We start from the raw sequence: 14,988 nt of genomic DNA, 5'->3' as shown, positions 1-14,988 counted from the left end.
TAAAAACAAGAAATGGACAGTGACGGGGTAAGGGGGGGACACCTAGTCATTTTATGCATCATCATTGCATGCGATCATCATTCTCAAAGCCGCGGTTTACCTCTAAGATTACTTTAGCACCGCCCTAAAAACCAGATTCAAATTCGACACAAACTTTCAAATAGGTATGTAATGACACATTATATAAACTCTTTGTAGTGTTTTATTTACATTTTAGAGGCGATAAGGTGATAAGTTGGACAGATCGAGTCCAACTTATCATGCATTAGTTTAGTTTCCCCACCCGCCATTTTTAAAAAGACCCGATGGGGCTCATTGCCTGCTTGAATTATGCAGAAACGGGCAGCCTTTAGGTCATGTAATTGATAATGTTGGAAAGGCGAGAAATTGTGCTTTACAGTGGTATTGACATGACAGTTGATCTGGAATTATTACGTTTTTTGGGGCGCTAAAATAAGGGCAATTGTACGGACCAAGGCGAAGTACGAGTTTACGTGAGTTTACATTAGCACACATGCATTTGATTTAACAAGAGAGTGAAAAGAGCTAACTGACACTGCAAAAAGTTATCCCTGTAACTTAGCTAGCTTAACAGCATTGCAGTTTAAAACTAGTTTGTTCATTTAGAAAGGCTAGATCGCTGACATCGATAACGTATTAAATACTTTTTAAAAAGCACGTACTTTCCATGTAAATGTTACTTGAGCATCTCGATTTGATCGCTGCCTGGGTTGATTCAATGAAAGAAAAACACACTGCGCTTTCCGGGTTTTTATCTGGCCTGGACTTGTGTCAGTTACCAGGCAACCAAACTGCTAAATAAAATAGTTAGATTAGGAAAATCTTATGCATAGTCTAGACAATTAGTTCTACTTTTCTAAATGTTACATTCCTCGTGGGGAAACTTTTTATTGAATTATTTGACAGATTCGATAATCTTGAGTTTTCTTTACCGAGAACATCATTATCGACAACAATCGATTCTGGCCAATCTACAGAAAGTTGGTAAGTGACAGACATCAATCTGGACCAATGATACTCGTGTAGTTGACTCCGCATTGTCCAACCAGCAGAAAGGAAACGACCTGCGCGCGGAAGAGGAAAGTCTACTGAAACAAATTCGACCACCGCGCTAACCAGGCAGCTAGCTAGCTAGTTGTTGGAGGGTAACAAAACTACGTTCTATGTATAGATACGTGGCATTTAGACATTAATTCGACAATAATGTTCTGCTGGTGAAAAGTTATGTATCAAATAGACACAAGTCGAATAATGCGGCTACACACGCTTATTCAAGAAAAGGCTGCTTCAATTTGCGTTAGCTAACGTTAACGTTACTTAAGCTACTTAAGTTAGGTTCGGTATCCAGGCACAACAACAGTGTCCCCTTGGGTCATTTAACGTTAATATCTAGAAACATTTTGAATCAGTGTTTCCCCGTATATAATCAATTTAGCAAGCTTGTCGTTGAAGCTAGCTACAAACTAACTTGTATTTTATCTTTTGTTTTGGGGATTTCTGAATGTCAGTGTGAACTGGTCGACTGATCATGCATCACGTCAAAATCAAGACTGAGAAGCCAGGTGAGAGCTTGAACATTTCAAAACCAAAAACCCATTCAGCTGACGATACAGTGGTACCTAACACTATCTACTGGAATTATTATATCTCTCCTAAGTAAAGTCGACTGTTTATTTATATATGACAGATGCAGAGGGGAGTGGTGCACGCAGCCGACTAGATGCAGTATTACAGGGGCTGGTAGAGAAGAGTGACAGTGAGAGGTTGGTGTTTTTATTTTATCTGGAAAGATGCAGTACATTAACTGGCTTGACACTGAAATGTAGAGCTTCAGGAACTTTTCCTTTTCCTCTAATCAAGCTTAGGTGATGGGAAATGCTGTTTGCTGTTTTATAGGGAACAAAATGAAGATGAGACAAAGATGGCAGAAGAGTCTCTGAGCAAGTATGGCCATTTTTTTATTTTCCGGTATTTTTTTATATTAAAAGAAGTATGCTATTTAGACTTACTCAATAGCCTATTGTGGTTCCGTTAGTTCCACTACTTCTGTAGTAATTCCGATTGCCTATTTCCTCCATAGGGATGTGTCTCCATCTTCTGCTGGGAAGCGGTAAGCCTTATTTTAGTTTTTTAAACACATCTGACTGTGTGGCTGTTAGACACTGAAAGGCCTTGACCTGTCCCCTTCCCCTTGTTGTTGATGTCATAGGCAATTGTCACGGTTCCCACAGCACCGGAGAAAGAAACGGAAAGAGATGGATGATAGCTTAACAGAGAGCAACCAACATAAACAAAGTAAGTCTGCTGCAGATGTCAATCCCCTTCCAAACACAGATAGTTTGACTTTTAAAAACCTTTTCTCTCTCACTCATTGACTCTACCATTCAAGCTCTAGATATTCACCTACATATACAATCATTTGTTCTCCTCCCTCTCTGCTAGATGCCTACATTATCAAGTTGTTTGACCGCAGTGTGGACCTGGCCCAGTACACCACCAGTACCCCACTTTACCCCATTTGCCGGGCCTGGATGAGGAACAACCCGGCGGTCAGAGAGAGAGCTGCATCCCCAAGCCCCCCACACAGCATGGGGGAAGAGGAGGTAAGCTCACACCCAAAAATCAGGACAAAGATGCCCACAATGTGGGCATAAATATATATATTTTTCAATAGCGCTCTCTGTTCAGTATTTGTTTTCACCCTGCATCTTGTCAGGCTGCAGACATGCTCAATGGTAAGGGACAGAATGTGTATCGCCTCCCTCCGCCCACCTCCTGTCCTCTCAACCCTTCTGGAGATCCTGTCAATCTGAGGATCCCGCCCACAGAAAAGCCTATTGTCAGCAAGGTACTGTATAACATCTGCTACACCTAGCCATCACTTTCATATTTTCCACAGTAAAACGGTTGATTGTTTCAATCTGTCTGTCTTTGTCACCAGTCTACAGATACAGCTCTTGTCTCTGGTCCCCTCATATACAACCACATAGAACGCTGGAAAAAGATAAGGCAAAAGTAAGTCCAAGGCATCTAAATAATCACAAAGCTAACTTTGTTGACATGGATAGATTGGGGAGTCGAATATCAACTATTGAACCGAATGTAATCTTGATTGGGGGAAAAAGTTGATACAAATTCTGTCAGTAAACATTGTTTATCTAGCTGCGATCAATCTTAATATACATAACTGTGTTCAGATGGAAAGAAGCGTCCAACAAGAATCAGCTGAGGTATAGCGAGAGCATCAAGATCCTGAAAGAGATGAAGGAGATGTACGACCGCTAGCTTGGAATCCCCCAGGCAGTATCCCACAGCAGAGGGAGGAGAAAAGAATAGAGCAGGTAGGAGCCACGAGGAAGTCATCTACCCCAGGACGCTGCCCTAGTCCTCTCCCCAAGGAGGCCATTGCGTGTGACAATGTCAGAGGAGCCTCATGGAGCCCATTTTTACCATATACTGTCACATTTAAGGACCCAGAGTCCTCGTTTTGAAAATGTAGCAATACTTTCAGCAAGTTGATGCTTCTGGTGGGCCCAAGTTCACCTGTGACTGGTGTATTGGGATTCTATTTAGATAATTATTACATTAATATTTTTGGTCATATTACAGAATATCTGGTAATGCATTATATAGTCTGTTGTCGATCCCACAATGTGTCATGAAAAGTTTGTAAACAGGTTGAGTAGTGTACAACATTTGTCTAAATTCTGGGATACTCTAAATCAATTCCAATGGTAAATATTTGTTTTAGGATCACCAGTTTCCCAGACAAGCAGTGCCCTTGGGAATATTTTTTTGCATAGACGTTCAAAAGAAAAGTCTGACACATATCCCTAATTTAAAGTAAGTAAACTGTGTAAAAAAGTTAAAGCATTGAGCAATTGTAATTTATTTATCGCTATAATAAATCTGCCAGAGTGCTTTTTTTACAGTTGATTGATTTCTGAAATTTAATTCAAAGGATTTCTCCACAGCAGTTATTTTGGGAGAGAGTTTTTCAGAGGGATCTTGTCATCTGCAGGTCCAAGATATCAATCACATACAGGCAATAAATGTTCTGTTTGTTTTGGATCACAAAGGAATGTCGTCTGAAGTAAAAACCTTTATCTGACCAAAGAAAAACACTTACGAAGAGTCCTTTTAGGAGTCAACTCTTTTATATTAGCTACACGCAAAATATAAACAAAGAAATTAATAAATGACATTAGAGTTTTTTAATTTTTAATACCAAAATACCTTCAGTTAATAGATCCGTCTGGTCGAACAGTCTTGTATGATTTTTAAATTAGAGGTTTAGGAGTGTTTTCTATTTGTGTGTGTGATAATGTCCCCATTTCCCCATAACGTCAACATAAAATCACTATAACATTAGAAGTTAAATCCGGTAACTGCATTTGCATTGCTTGCACTTTGAGGTTTTAGGCTGGGTATCTGTACAGCACATTGTGACAACTGATGTAAAAAGGGCTTTATAAAAGACATTTGATTGATTTGATTAATACCACCATGAAAACCACAATGACCACAACTACTGACCATTTCAAGTGTCATAACTACAAATCAAATGTATTTATATAGCCCTTCTTACATCAGCTGATATCTCAAAGTGCTGTACAGAAACCCAGCCTAAAACCCCAAACGGCAAGCAATGCAGGTGTAGAAGCACAGTGGCTAGGAAAAACTCCCTAGAAAGGCCCAAACCTAGGAAGAAACCTAGAGAGGAACCAGACTATGAGGGGTGGCCAGTCCTCTTCTGGCTGTGCCGGGTGGAGATTATAACAGAACATGGCCAAGATGTTCAAATGTTCATAAATGACCAGCATGGTCTAATAATAATCACAGTAGTTGTCGATTGTGCAACAAGTCAGCACCTCAGGAGTAAATGTCATTTGGCTTTTCATAGCCGATCATTAAGACTATCTCTACCGCTCCTGCTGTCTCTAGAGAGTTGAAAACAGCAGGTCTGGGACAGGTAGCACGTCCGGTGAACAGGTCAGGGTTCCATAGCCGCAGGCAGAACAGTTGAAACTGGAGCAGCAGCACGGCCAGGTGGACTGGAGACAGCAAGGAGTCATCATGCCAGGTAGTCCTGAGGCATGGTCCTAGGGCTCAGGTCCTCCGAGAGAGAGAATTAGAGAGTGCATACTTAAATTCACATGGGACACCGGATAAGACAGGAGAAATACTCCAGATATAACAAACTGATCCTACCCCCCGACAGCATAAATACTGGAGGCTGAGGCAGGAGGGGTCAGGAGACACTGTGGCCCCATCCGATGATACCCCCGGACAGGGCCAAACAGGCAGGATATACCCCCACCCACTTTGCCAAAGCACAGCCCCCACACCACTAGAGGGATATCTTCAACCACCAACTTACCATCCTGAGACAAGGCCAAGTATAGCCCACAAAGATCTCCGCCACGGCACAACCCAAGGGGGGGGTGCCAACCCAGACAGGAAGATCACGTCAGTGACTTAACCCACTCAAGTGACACACCCCTCCTAGGGATGGCATGGAAGAGCACCAGTAAGCCAGTGACTCAGCCCCGGTAATAGGGTTTGAGGCAGAGAATCCCAGTGGAGAGAGAGGAACCTGCCAGGCAGAGACAGCAAGGGCAGTTCGTTGCTCCAGAGCCTTTCCATTCACCTTCACACTCCTGGGCCAGACTACACTCAATCATATGACCTACTGAGATGAGTCTTCAGTAAAGACTTAAATATTGAGACCGAGTCTGCGTCTCTCACATGGGTAGGCAGACCATTCCATAAAAATTGAGCTCTATAGGAGAAAGCCCTGCCTCCAGCTGTTTGCTTAGAAATTCTAGGGACAATTAGGAGGCCTGCATCTTGTGACCGTAGCGTACGTGTAGGTATGTATGGCAGGACCAATTCGGAAATATAGGTAGGAGCAAGCCCATGTAATACTTTGTAGGTTAGCAGTAAAACCTTGAAATCAGCCCTTGCCTTAACAGGAAGCCAGTGTAGGGAGGCTAGCACTGGAGTAATATGATCAAATTTTTGGGTTCTAGTCAGGATTCTAGCAGCCGTATTTAGCACTAACTGACGTTTATTTCGTGCTTTTTTTAGTGCTTTAACTACTGTATAGATACAGTCAAATTACACTGTAATACAGATGTACTAGCCCTGTCTTTTGCAGACATCTCACACCTCGGTTTCCACTTTACCATCAGACTGGTCACCAGTGAGGCGTAAATGTCCTTCTCCTGGAGTCAGAGACTCAGACTTAATGGGAGATCCGGGAGAGATGGGAGCTCAGGGAGCGCGTTGATGACACAAAGTTCATCCCATGGTCCTCTGCAAAAGCGTTCTCGAATACAAGCAGCACGGACTGACGCAGCTTCTTCTGGAACTCGTCACACATGAAGACGTACAGGATGGGGTTCAGGCAGCTGTTGAGGAAGGCCAGGCTAGCGGACAGGGAATTCCGATATGCACGACCAGGTTGAGGCCTGGGCTGCCATTTGTCATGATGTCCAGAAACTGTAAGACGTGGAAGGGCATCCAGCAGATGAAGAAAGCCAGGACAACGGAGACAATGATCCGGAGGGATTTGCGCGTTGTTCCTCTCTGAAGGCGCCTGGCACGTATTCATATGGCAATGTAAGAGGCTATGGTGACCAGGAATGGGATGAGAAAGCCCAGCAGGAAGCGGAACACAATCATGTTCCTGTAGGTGGAAGAATCATGGGAAAATTAATAACTGCACGTTGTCCTATTACCATAGTGCATGATCTGCCGAAAGATGGTGAACGGGAGGCTGCAGACCAATGAGGCTAGCCAGATCCCCACACAGATGACCTCGGCCCTGCCTGGCGTGCACTTGTTATGGGCCCACACAACCCCCCACGTGGACACACAGTTGTCCAGACTGATGGCCGCCAGGAGGAAGATGCTGGCAAACATGTTGAGCACATTCACCATGCTGTTTAACTTGCAAAGGATGTCACCGAAAGGCCAATCATAGCCATGGGCGATGTTGATGATATAGAGGAGCAGAAAGGAAGTGAAGAGGAAGTCAGCCAAGGCCAGATTGAGGAACCAAACAGAGTTGACAGTCTTCTTTATACTGTCGCTCGTCACGTAGATCACCAAGCCGTTGCCACTGGGGCCAAGCACAAGCGCCACACAGTAGACAACCAGAGATATTATGTCCAGGTGCCTTGTGTCCAAGACAGAGTCCATCCCAGTTGTCACATCGGAATATAACATGGTAGAGTTTTCTGAATTAAAAAATATTACCAATTGTCTTTTAGGCTCTGACACATTGTAATCTGAAATACAGTGCTGGTCATCAGACTTTTCTAGAAGAGATCATTTGAAACAGATGTTAACTGAAAGTCATTTTCAAGGGATGTCAGTATCTTGCAAAATGGTGCATATGTTGTGTAATTTTGCACACGTCTACTGCACTGCTATAGATGAGCCTTAAATATCTATTTGTTTATTTGGATAAATTATTCCCAAGAAATGGCCCAATGGAATGGGCAAGAGAAAAGGTTACATTTTGGTAATTTGTTACCCCAGTTTTTATAAATTTCCCACCTATGACCAGGTAGGACTTGAAACAAATAAAGTCATTAGATTTATAGAAGACATTTAGTACATGACTTCGCCCTCATATGGTCTTTTATTCACACAATGTAACAATTCTAATGCATATGAGTTTCTAAAAAGTATGAGTATAAAGCAACTGACAAATTGAGATGACATTAAGAATTGCATGTTTGTCATGAAACTCTACTTCTACAAATGAAGCATAAGTCTGAATGACAAGTTAAAGCATCCGGGGTCAGAGATCATAAGGGTAGAAAATAAGACTAAAGCGTCTTACCCATTTCCATCCTATTCTCTATCGCAATGAATATCATCCACTCTCTCCCACCACAAATGAAACAGCTCTCTCTCTCGCGCGCTGTCGCACTCTGCCTCACTCCCTTTCTCTCCAAACATCCTCTACGTTTAAAGTGAATTTTTTATTCATATTTGAACATGGTATTGCTTTGGGTTGAATAACAGGAACTGGGTTACCGAGATTTACCACCCAACCTACTCCATTTCCCCAGTATAAATAACTGAGAAACTGGTAAATTATAATAAACAGGCTCAGCATGATGTGAATGGAATTCTTAAATATATGGCATATCTAAATCTGGCTTCTCTGGGAAAAGTACTCAATTGTCATACTTGAGTAAAAGTAAAGATACCCTAATAGAAAAGGACTCAAGTAAAAGTGAAAGTCAGCCAGTAAAATACTACTTGAATAAAAGTCTAAAAGTATTTGGTTTTAAAAATACTTAAGTATCAAAAGTATGAATCATTTCAAATTCCTTTATATTAAGCAAACCAGACAGCACAATTTTTATTTTATTTTATTGTCGGAAAACCAGGGCATCTCCAACACTCAGACATAATTTACAAACAAAGTATGCGAGTCCACCAGATCAGATGCAGTAGGGATGACCAGGGATATTCTCTTGATAAGGTCAGGACCATTTTCCTGTCAAAATGTAACGAGTACTTCTGGGTGTCAGGGAAGATGTATGGAGTAAAAAGTACATTATTTTATTTAGGAATGTAGTGAAGTAAAAGTTGCCAAAAATACAAGTATCAAAATAAAGTACTGATACCCCCAGAAAGTACTTTAGTAAAAATACTTTAAAGTACTACTTAAGTACTTTACACCACTGCAGCCATGTCCTACTCTGCTATCTGCATTATCAATCATCAACGCTTTTCAGTATGGAGCGCAGTTCACAATGCATGCATCTCATCATGGTAACTTTTTTTTCTTGTGAAAGGTAGGACTACATTTTCCTCAACATAGCCTATGCCACAGTAATATAAGGACTGAATGCAGTCCAATTTACACTTCTCCATCTGGAGTCTGGGGGGGGTGATTTCTTTTTTTAATATTAAGATGCATTTTTTAAATTTCAGCTACAGAGTTCTAAAACAGCCTATCACTTGAATATCGTTACTTTAAGTGAGTGCGTTTGCAAGCACTATCTTTCTCGCTCCATCAATTCCATTCAAATTGCATCCAAAATAGACATGCCTAATCCTGGTCAAGATTGATATATGCTGTACAGTGCACTCAGAATGTATTCAGACCCCTTGACTTTTTCCACATGTTATTTTACAGCCTTATTCTAAAATTGATAAATAGTTTCCCCCCCCCCTCATCAATCTACACACACTACTCCATAATGACAAAGCAAAAATAGTTTTTTCAGAAATGTTTGCAAAAAAGAATAATCTCAAATTCACAAATATTCAGACCCTTTACTCAGTACTTTGTTGAAGCACCTTTGGCAATGATTACAGCCTCCAGTCTTCTTTGGTATGACACTAAAAGCTTGGCACACCTGTATTTGGGGAGTTTCTCCCATTCTTCTCTGCAGATCCTCTCAAACTCTGCCAGGTTGGATGGGGAGTATCGCCGCACAGCTTTTTTCTGGTCACTCCAGAGATGTTCAATCGGGTTCAAGTCCGAGCTCTGGCTGGGCCACTCGAGGACATTCAGAGACTTGTCCCGAAGCCACTCCTGCGTTGTCTTGGCTGTGTGTTTATGGTCGTTGTCCTGTTGGAAGGTGAACCTCCCCAGTCTGACAACCTGCTCCAGAGCGCTCAGGACTTCATCAAGGATCTCTGTACTTTGCCCCGTTCATCTTTCCCTCGATCCTGACTAGCCTCCCAGTCCCTGCTGGTGAAAAACATCACTGCAGCATGATGCTGCCCCCGCCATGCTTCACTGTAGGGGTGGTGCCAGGTTTCCTCCAGACATGACGCTTGGCATTCGGTCCAAAGAGTTCAATCAGACCAGAGAATCTTGTTTCTCATGGTGTGAGAGTCCTTTAGGTGGCTTTTGGCAAACTCCAAACGGGCTGTCTTGCCTTTTACTGAAGAGCGGCTTCTATCTGGCCACTCTACCATAGAGTCCTTATTGGTGGAGTGCTGCAGAGATGGTTGTCCTTCTGGAAGGTTCTCCCATCTCCACAGAGGAACTCTGGAGCTCTGTCAGAGGGACCATCAGGTTCTTGGTCACTTCCCTGATCAAGGCCCTTCTCGCCTGATTTCTGAGTTTGGCCGGGCGGCCAGCTCTAGGAAGAGTCTTTAGGTTCCAAACTTCTTCCATTTAAGAATGATGGAGGCCACTGTGTTCTTGGGAACCTTCAATGCTGCAGAAATGTTTTGGTACCCTTCCCCAGATCTGTGCCTCAACCCAAACCTATCTCGGAGCTCTACAGACAATTACTTTGACCGCATGGCTTGGTTTTTGCTCTGACATGCAGTGTAAACTGTGGGACCTTATATAGGCAGGTGTTTGCCATTCCAAATTATGTTCAATCAATTGAATTTACCCACAGGTGGACTCCAATCAATTTGTAGAAACATCTCAAGGATGATCAATGGAAGCAGGATGCACCTGAGCTCAATTTTGAGTCTCATAGCAAAGGGTCTGAATACTAAATAAGGTATTCCTGTTAATTTGTAATAAATTAGCAAACATTTCTGAATCTGTTTTTACTTTGTCACTATGGGGTATTGTGTGTAGATGATGATTTTTTATATAATCCATTTTAGAATAAGTATGTAACGTAACAAAATGTGGACAAAGGGAAGGAGTCTGAATAGTTTCCGAATTCACTCTATAGCCTATATATCTTTGAGCCTACCTCTTTCAGGTAATAAATTAAATGCAGTATTAGCCTTATTTAGCTAATGAATGATGGGTTATGCATAGGCTAAGCTTCTAATTTATAGCTCTGTCACTTGCATAATCCACACCAACGCTCCGCTGGCCTCTCCTTAAAAAAATGCTCCTTAGCTCTTGGAGTCCCAGGAAAAGCTAGACTTGAATAATAGCTTGCTGGATATTTTTTTAAGCATTATTAGACTATCAGTAGAATATTTGAAGAGGGATGCAGTCTCTTGTTTGCTGAATGTTAAATAGGCCTACAGCATCCAATGAGTTTAAAAGAAGAGAGAATGCATGATGGTAGGCTCTGGCAGTTATTTATTCAGACCCATAACTGGTCAATCTTTGTGGAGTGAATAGATAGCCATCTGCATCTTATTCTAGTCCTATATTTATTATTCAAGGATGTCATTACAATGGCGAAGATAAGGACAATAAACCGTATTTCATTTAACTGTTGAAAGCAAAGAAGGAATGATGCAACAATGGAGAAAGAGGAGGTAGGCTATTACACACATGTTAAAACATTAGAGGAAATATTATGAAAGGTATATATGTCAGCCTGCAAATTATACACATTTTAAAATAGGCCATATTATATTTCCAAATATAATTGTGACTTTGTAGACCTCATGTCCTGCACCAGCATCACGTTCTCTCCCAGCTTCATGTTTTGAATGAGGTCTGTAATTCCAGTCCTTATAATACAATACAGTATACTAATACAGTCCACACTCAAAAAGATTAGGCTACTAGAGCTTGTTTCCTTTATTTACCCAAGAGAGCATGTATACATCTATTGGCTTTTATGTTTTTGTGTAATGTGTAGTAGCCTATATCATAAACAATGTATTAGATAATGGCACTATCATTTGTGCTTTTTTGGGCTTGGGATCATAAAATGTCTTTGATGTATGGCTCATCAGGCTTGGATGTTCATGCTGATCAAAGCTCTAATCAAATCCAGACATTTATATTCTTTATATATTTTAGAATGGCACTTCTGGTTTTGGCATGAAATACCGGGTTCGTCATGTGACAAGTCATTTATTTTCGGGATGGAACATTTGTAAAATACCAGGAAAATATGTAACCCTGGTATGGCTTGCTTGCTTGACATATGTTTTTAAAATCTTTCCATATTTGCTGTCTGGGGAAAAGTTTTTGGGAAAAATGCTTTACTTTCCCCAGGGAAGTTCACACATTAAAAAAAAATAACTGTGCCAAATGTGTTTTAGTAAGACTCCAAGGGTTACTATTAATGAATGCTCCGTTTTTGTTGTGTGTGTTTTGTTGATGATTGTTTTTCCTGAGTGGTCTCTCGGCACTGTTCTGACTTCAAACAGAAACAACTTCTTTATACAACTTTAATTGAATGCATCTTTTTCAGTTACATTGAAAACAATTAGACGGTGGCAACACAGTGAGCGGCTGTGCATGAGACATGTTGAAATGTCACTAGCTGATGGGAAAGCCTGTATGACATCAAACACTCGTCTGTGGGACCACTGTTTGCAGGAAGAAGAGTTTGTGTGCAGAGACATGGCTGCTATTGCAGCTGGGGTCCACTGTGACTCTAGTTGGATGCGACAGTCTGGTCAATCCAGCCACGCAGGTAGGCGACACGGGAGTAGACGGCAGGGGTACTGACGTTGCAGTTGGTGGTGCCCCAGGACACGATACCCACCTGAAACCACACACCACTGCTCTGACACACCAGAGGACCGCCAGAATCACCCTGGAGATGGAGAAGAAGGGACAGGTTAGGAGCACTGGCACTGGTGGAGACTATTGTAATAGGGGCCGAGTGGTGGCCTATCTGACCTCCATTGTCATGCCATTGCCAGAGAATTTGGTTAAACAAATCTGTATCTGGCGCTTTAAGATGGCGTGTGTGTTGGGGGAAAGGTTATTGCCGGACAAAATGATACCAGAGTGATTAGAGAGAAATGTTCAGTAACTGACTGGAGAAAGGTAGTCTCAACTTGCTCCAGGAGTACAGTCAGTTACCTGGCAAGAGGACACTCCGGAGGCTCCGGCGCAGATCATGGCGTCAGTGATCCTGTTCTGGCCCCAGTACTGCTTGCACTGAGCAGGGCTCAGCAGAGGAAGGGCCACCTGCTGGAGGATACGGGGGCTTGCTGGGGACAGGGGTCAGGGGACATGGTTAGGAAGGAGCTCAGTGCTCTAATGAAAGCTGTGGTGGAAACATTGGCATCCATTTGCACATACTCTTGTATTAACTGTAAATCTATCATGTATCAATAATGGTTCAGTAGCTTGTGTGGCCACTCACAGGTGGTGCCAGTCTTGCCCCAGCCAGTGGTGACACAGCGGGTTCCAGAGGGGAAGGAGGTGCTGGAGGTGGCCAGGCACACAGGGGACACGCGGGAGGTGATCTGGACGGGGGAGGACAGCTTCAGCAGGGTCACGTCGTTGTTAAAGTTCTGGCTGTTGTAGTAGGGGTGGGTGATAGCCTACAGGGATCAAGGAAAGATGTAGACACATAGTGAAGTGATTAATCTTCGAAAGTGAACAGAATCTCATGAAGCAGGCAGGCATGTTGAGGTTAAGTGAGTGGATCTCTCCCCAGGCTCCTGGACTTACCCTGGAGATGCTTTTGACCTGGATCGGCTCAGCATTGGATTGACGATCGTGCTCTCCCAGGATCACATGGTGACGGCCAGGACTGGAGGGAGAAAACAGATTACAGTGTGTATAAATGAACACAGCTCATCTGAGTGAAACTAAGAGGAATGCAAAATGTACTTATGAACATGGTGCTAATAAAGCACTTTGGAATTAAATGCACTTACGTGACACGGCAATGGGCAGCAGTGACAACCCAGTTCTGGCTGATTAGGGAGCCTCCACAGAAGTGGAATCCAGAGGCATCCTGAAGGAGAAAGTGAGAGGTGGAAGACAGTATATAGTATGGGTCTGACCATAATGTGAAGACAGTAGATAGATAGTATGGGTCTGACCATAATGTGAAGACAGTAGATAGATAGTATGGGTCTGACCATAATGTGAAGACAGTAGATAGATAGCATGGGTCTGACCATAATGTGAAGACAGTAGATTGATAGCATGGGTCTGACCATAATGTGAAGACAGTAGATTGATAGCATGGGTCTGACCATAATGTGAAGACAGTAGATTGATAGCATGGGTCTGACCATAATGTGAAGACAGTAGATTGATAGCATGGGTCTGACCATAATGTGAAGACAGTAGATTGATAATATGGGTCTGACCATAATGTGAAGACAGTAGATAGATAGCATTGGTCTGACCATAATGTGAAGACAGCACTTCCCAACATTTTCAGCATACATGTAAGTGGCTAACAAGAATCATCAGTGATTACAGCATTGTGGTTTGAAAAAACAATGTATAGAATGAAAGAGTGGAAATGGGGATACCTGAAGTGACACTTGCCAGGGCCAGGAGCCAGATACGGCGTTCTGTCCGTTCACAATCTTCAAGCCGCTCACCTGCGGCGGGATGCTAGGCACTCCGCAACCTAGGGCACAAACACACAGTCTCAAACAACACCCTATCCTCATATTTAGTGCACCACTTTTGACCAGTCCTACATAGTTTTGATTGGCCTCAGAGTATGGACTGACATGCCTTCAGTAACTACCAAAGTATAATACAACACTTCACCTCCTTCTTGGCCAGGGCTTCTTTTAGCTATTCATCTCAATAGGACTTACCTATGTGAATAAATAAAGGATCAAAAAGATCAAATCAGTTCATGTTACCAGACGTTGATGATGACACCACTCACCCAGGGCTGAGGCCACCAAAGCGAGACAGCTGACGATCCAGAGCATGGCCATAGAGTATGAGACTGCTTGACGTCTCTTTGTCCCTCTCCCTCTTATACCCTGGCAGGTCCATCAGTCATGTCTCCCACTCACCCACGGGTTCCCCCAAGGTCTGATAGAGCTGGTGGAACAGGTGGGAAATTCTCACGCCTCAGGGACAGTCAAATACACGCTTGTTTGCCATGTAGTGCACTGTACTCTATGTAGGCTAGGCCTAAGCAAACAAGGCTTTGCACAAGGATTCCAGGGAAAGTCATAATTCTGTATCTTTATGCTGAGTGGAATATATGCCCAGACCCCAAATTTGGTCCTCTGAAATGCCCTTGATGCCTATTTTTCTGGTTTCTTATCACGCTGTCCAATTGGAGTTCTGATGATGGGCAGAACAATAACATCTTGTAACCGTGT

General features: G+C 42.7%; 2 protein-coding genes and 1 pseudogene across 7 annotated transcripts; 1 reads left to right on the top strand and 2 right to left on the bottom strand.

The window, feature by feature from the left end:
• Positions 1-364: 364 nt before the first annotated feature.
• LOC129857285 (protein lin-37 homolog) lies at positions 365-3,955 on the top strand. Of its 6 annotated transcripts, none has more exons than XM_055925368.1 (10): positions 365-494; positions 1,530-1,583; positions 1,709-1,784; positions 1,882-1,965; positions 2,102-2,131; positions 2,231-2,316; positions 2,464-2,624; positions 2,738-2,869; positions 2,963-3,036; positions 3,219-3,955. In XM_055925368.1, the coding sequence occupies exons 2-10, from the start codon at positions 1,550-1,552 to the stop codon at positions 3,304-3,306; spliced, it is 765 nt and encodes a 254-aa protein (XP_055781343.1). In that variant the 5' UTR covers positions 365-494; positions 1,530-1,549; the 3' UTR covers positions 3,307-3,955. The 6 variants fall into 6 exon arrangements, with proteins under 6 accessions (XP_055781343.1, XP_055781344.1, XP_055781342.1 ...); XM_055925369.1 differs by lacking the exon at positions 365-494 and adding an exon at positions 987-1,005; XM_055925367.1 differs by lacking the exon at positions 365-494 and adding an exon at positions 1,079-1,166.
• Positions 3,956-6,186: 2,231 nt separating this feature from the next.
• LOC129856821 (chemerin-like receptor 1) lies at positions 6,187-7,254 on the bottom strand (annotated as a pseudogene).
• Positions 7,255-12,097: 4,843 nt separating this feature from the next.
• On the bottom strand, positions 12,098-14,612 carry LOC129857282 (chymotrypsin-like protease CTRL-1). Its single transcript, XM_055925361.1, has 7 exons — positions 14,541-14,612; positions 14,170-14,270; positions 13,561-13,640; positions 13,352-13,433; positions 13,041-13,221; positions 12,755-12,885; positions 12,098-12,482 (listed from the first exon to the last, which is right to left on the bottom strand). The coding sequence occupies exons 1-7, from the start codon at positions 14,590-14,592 to the stop codon at positions 12,321-12,323; spliced, it is 789 nt and encodes a 262-aa protein (XP_055781336.1). The 5' UTR covers positions 14,593-14,612; the 3' UTR covers positions 12,098-12,320.
• Between the last annotated feature and the right edge of the window lie 376 nt (positions 14,613-14,988).

The sequence above is a fragment of the Salvelinus fontinalis genome, chromosome 6 (genome assembly GCF_029448725.1).
Source record: "Salvelinus fontinalis isolate EN_2023a chromosome 6, ASM2944872v1, whole genome shotgun sequence".
Taxonomy (NCBI): domain Eukaryota; kingdom Metazoa; phylum Chordata; class Actinopteri; order Salmoniformes; family Salmonidae; genus Salvelinus; species Salvelinus fontinalis.
This window is presented reverse-complemented; position numbering and strand designations above follow the sequence as displayed.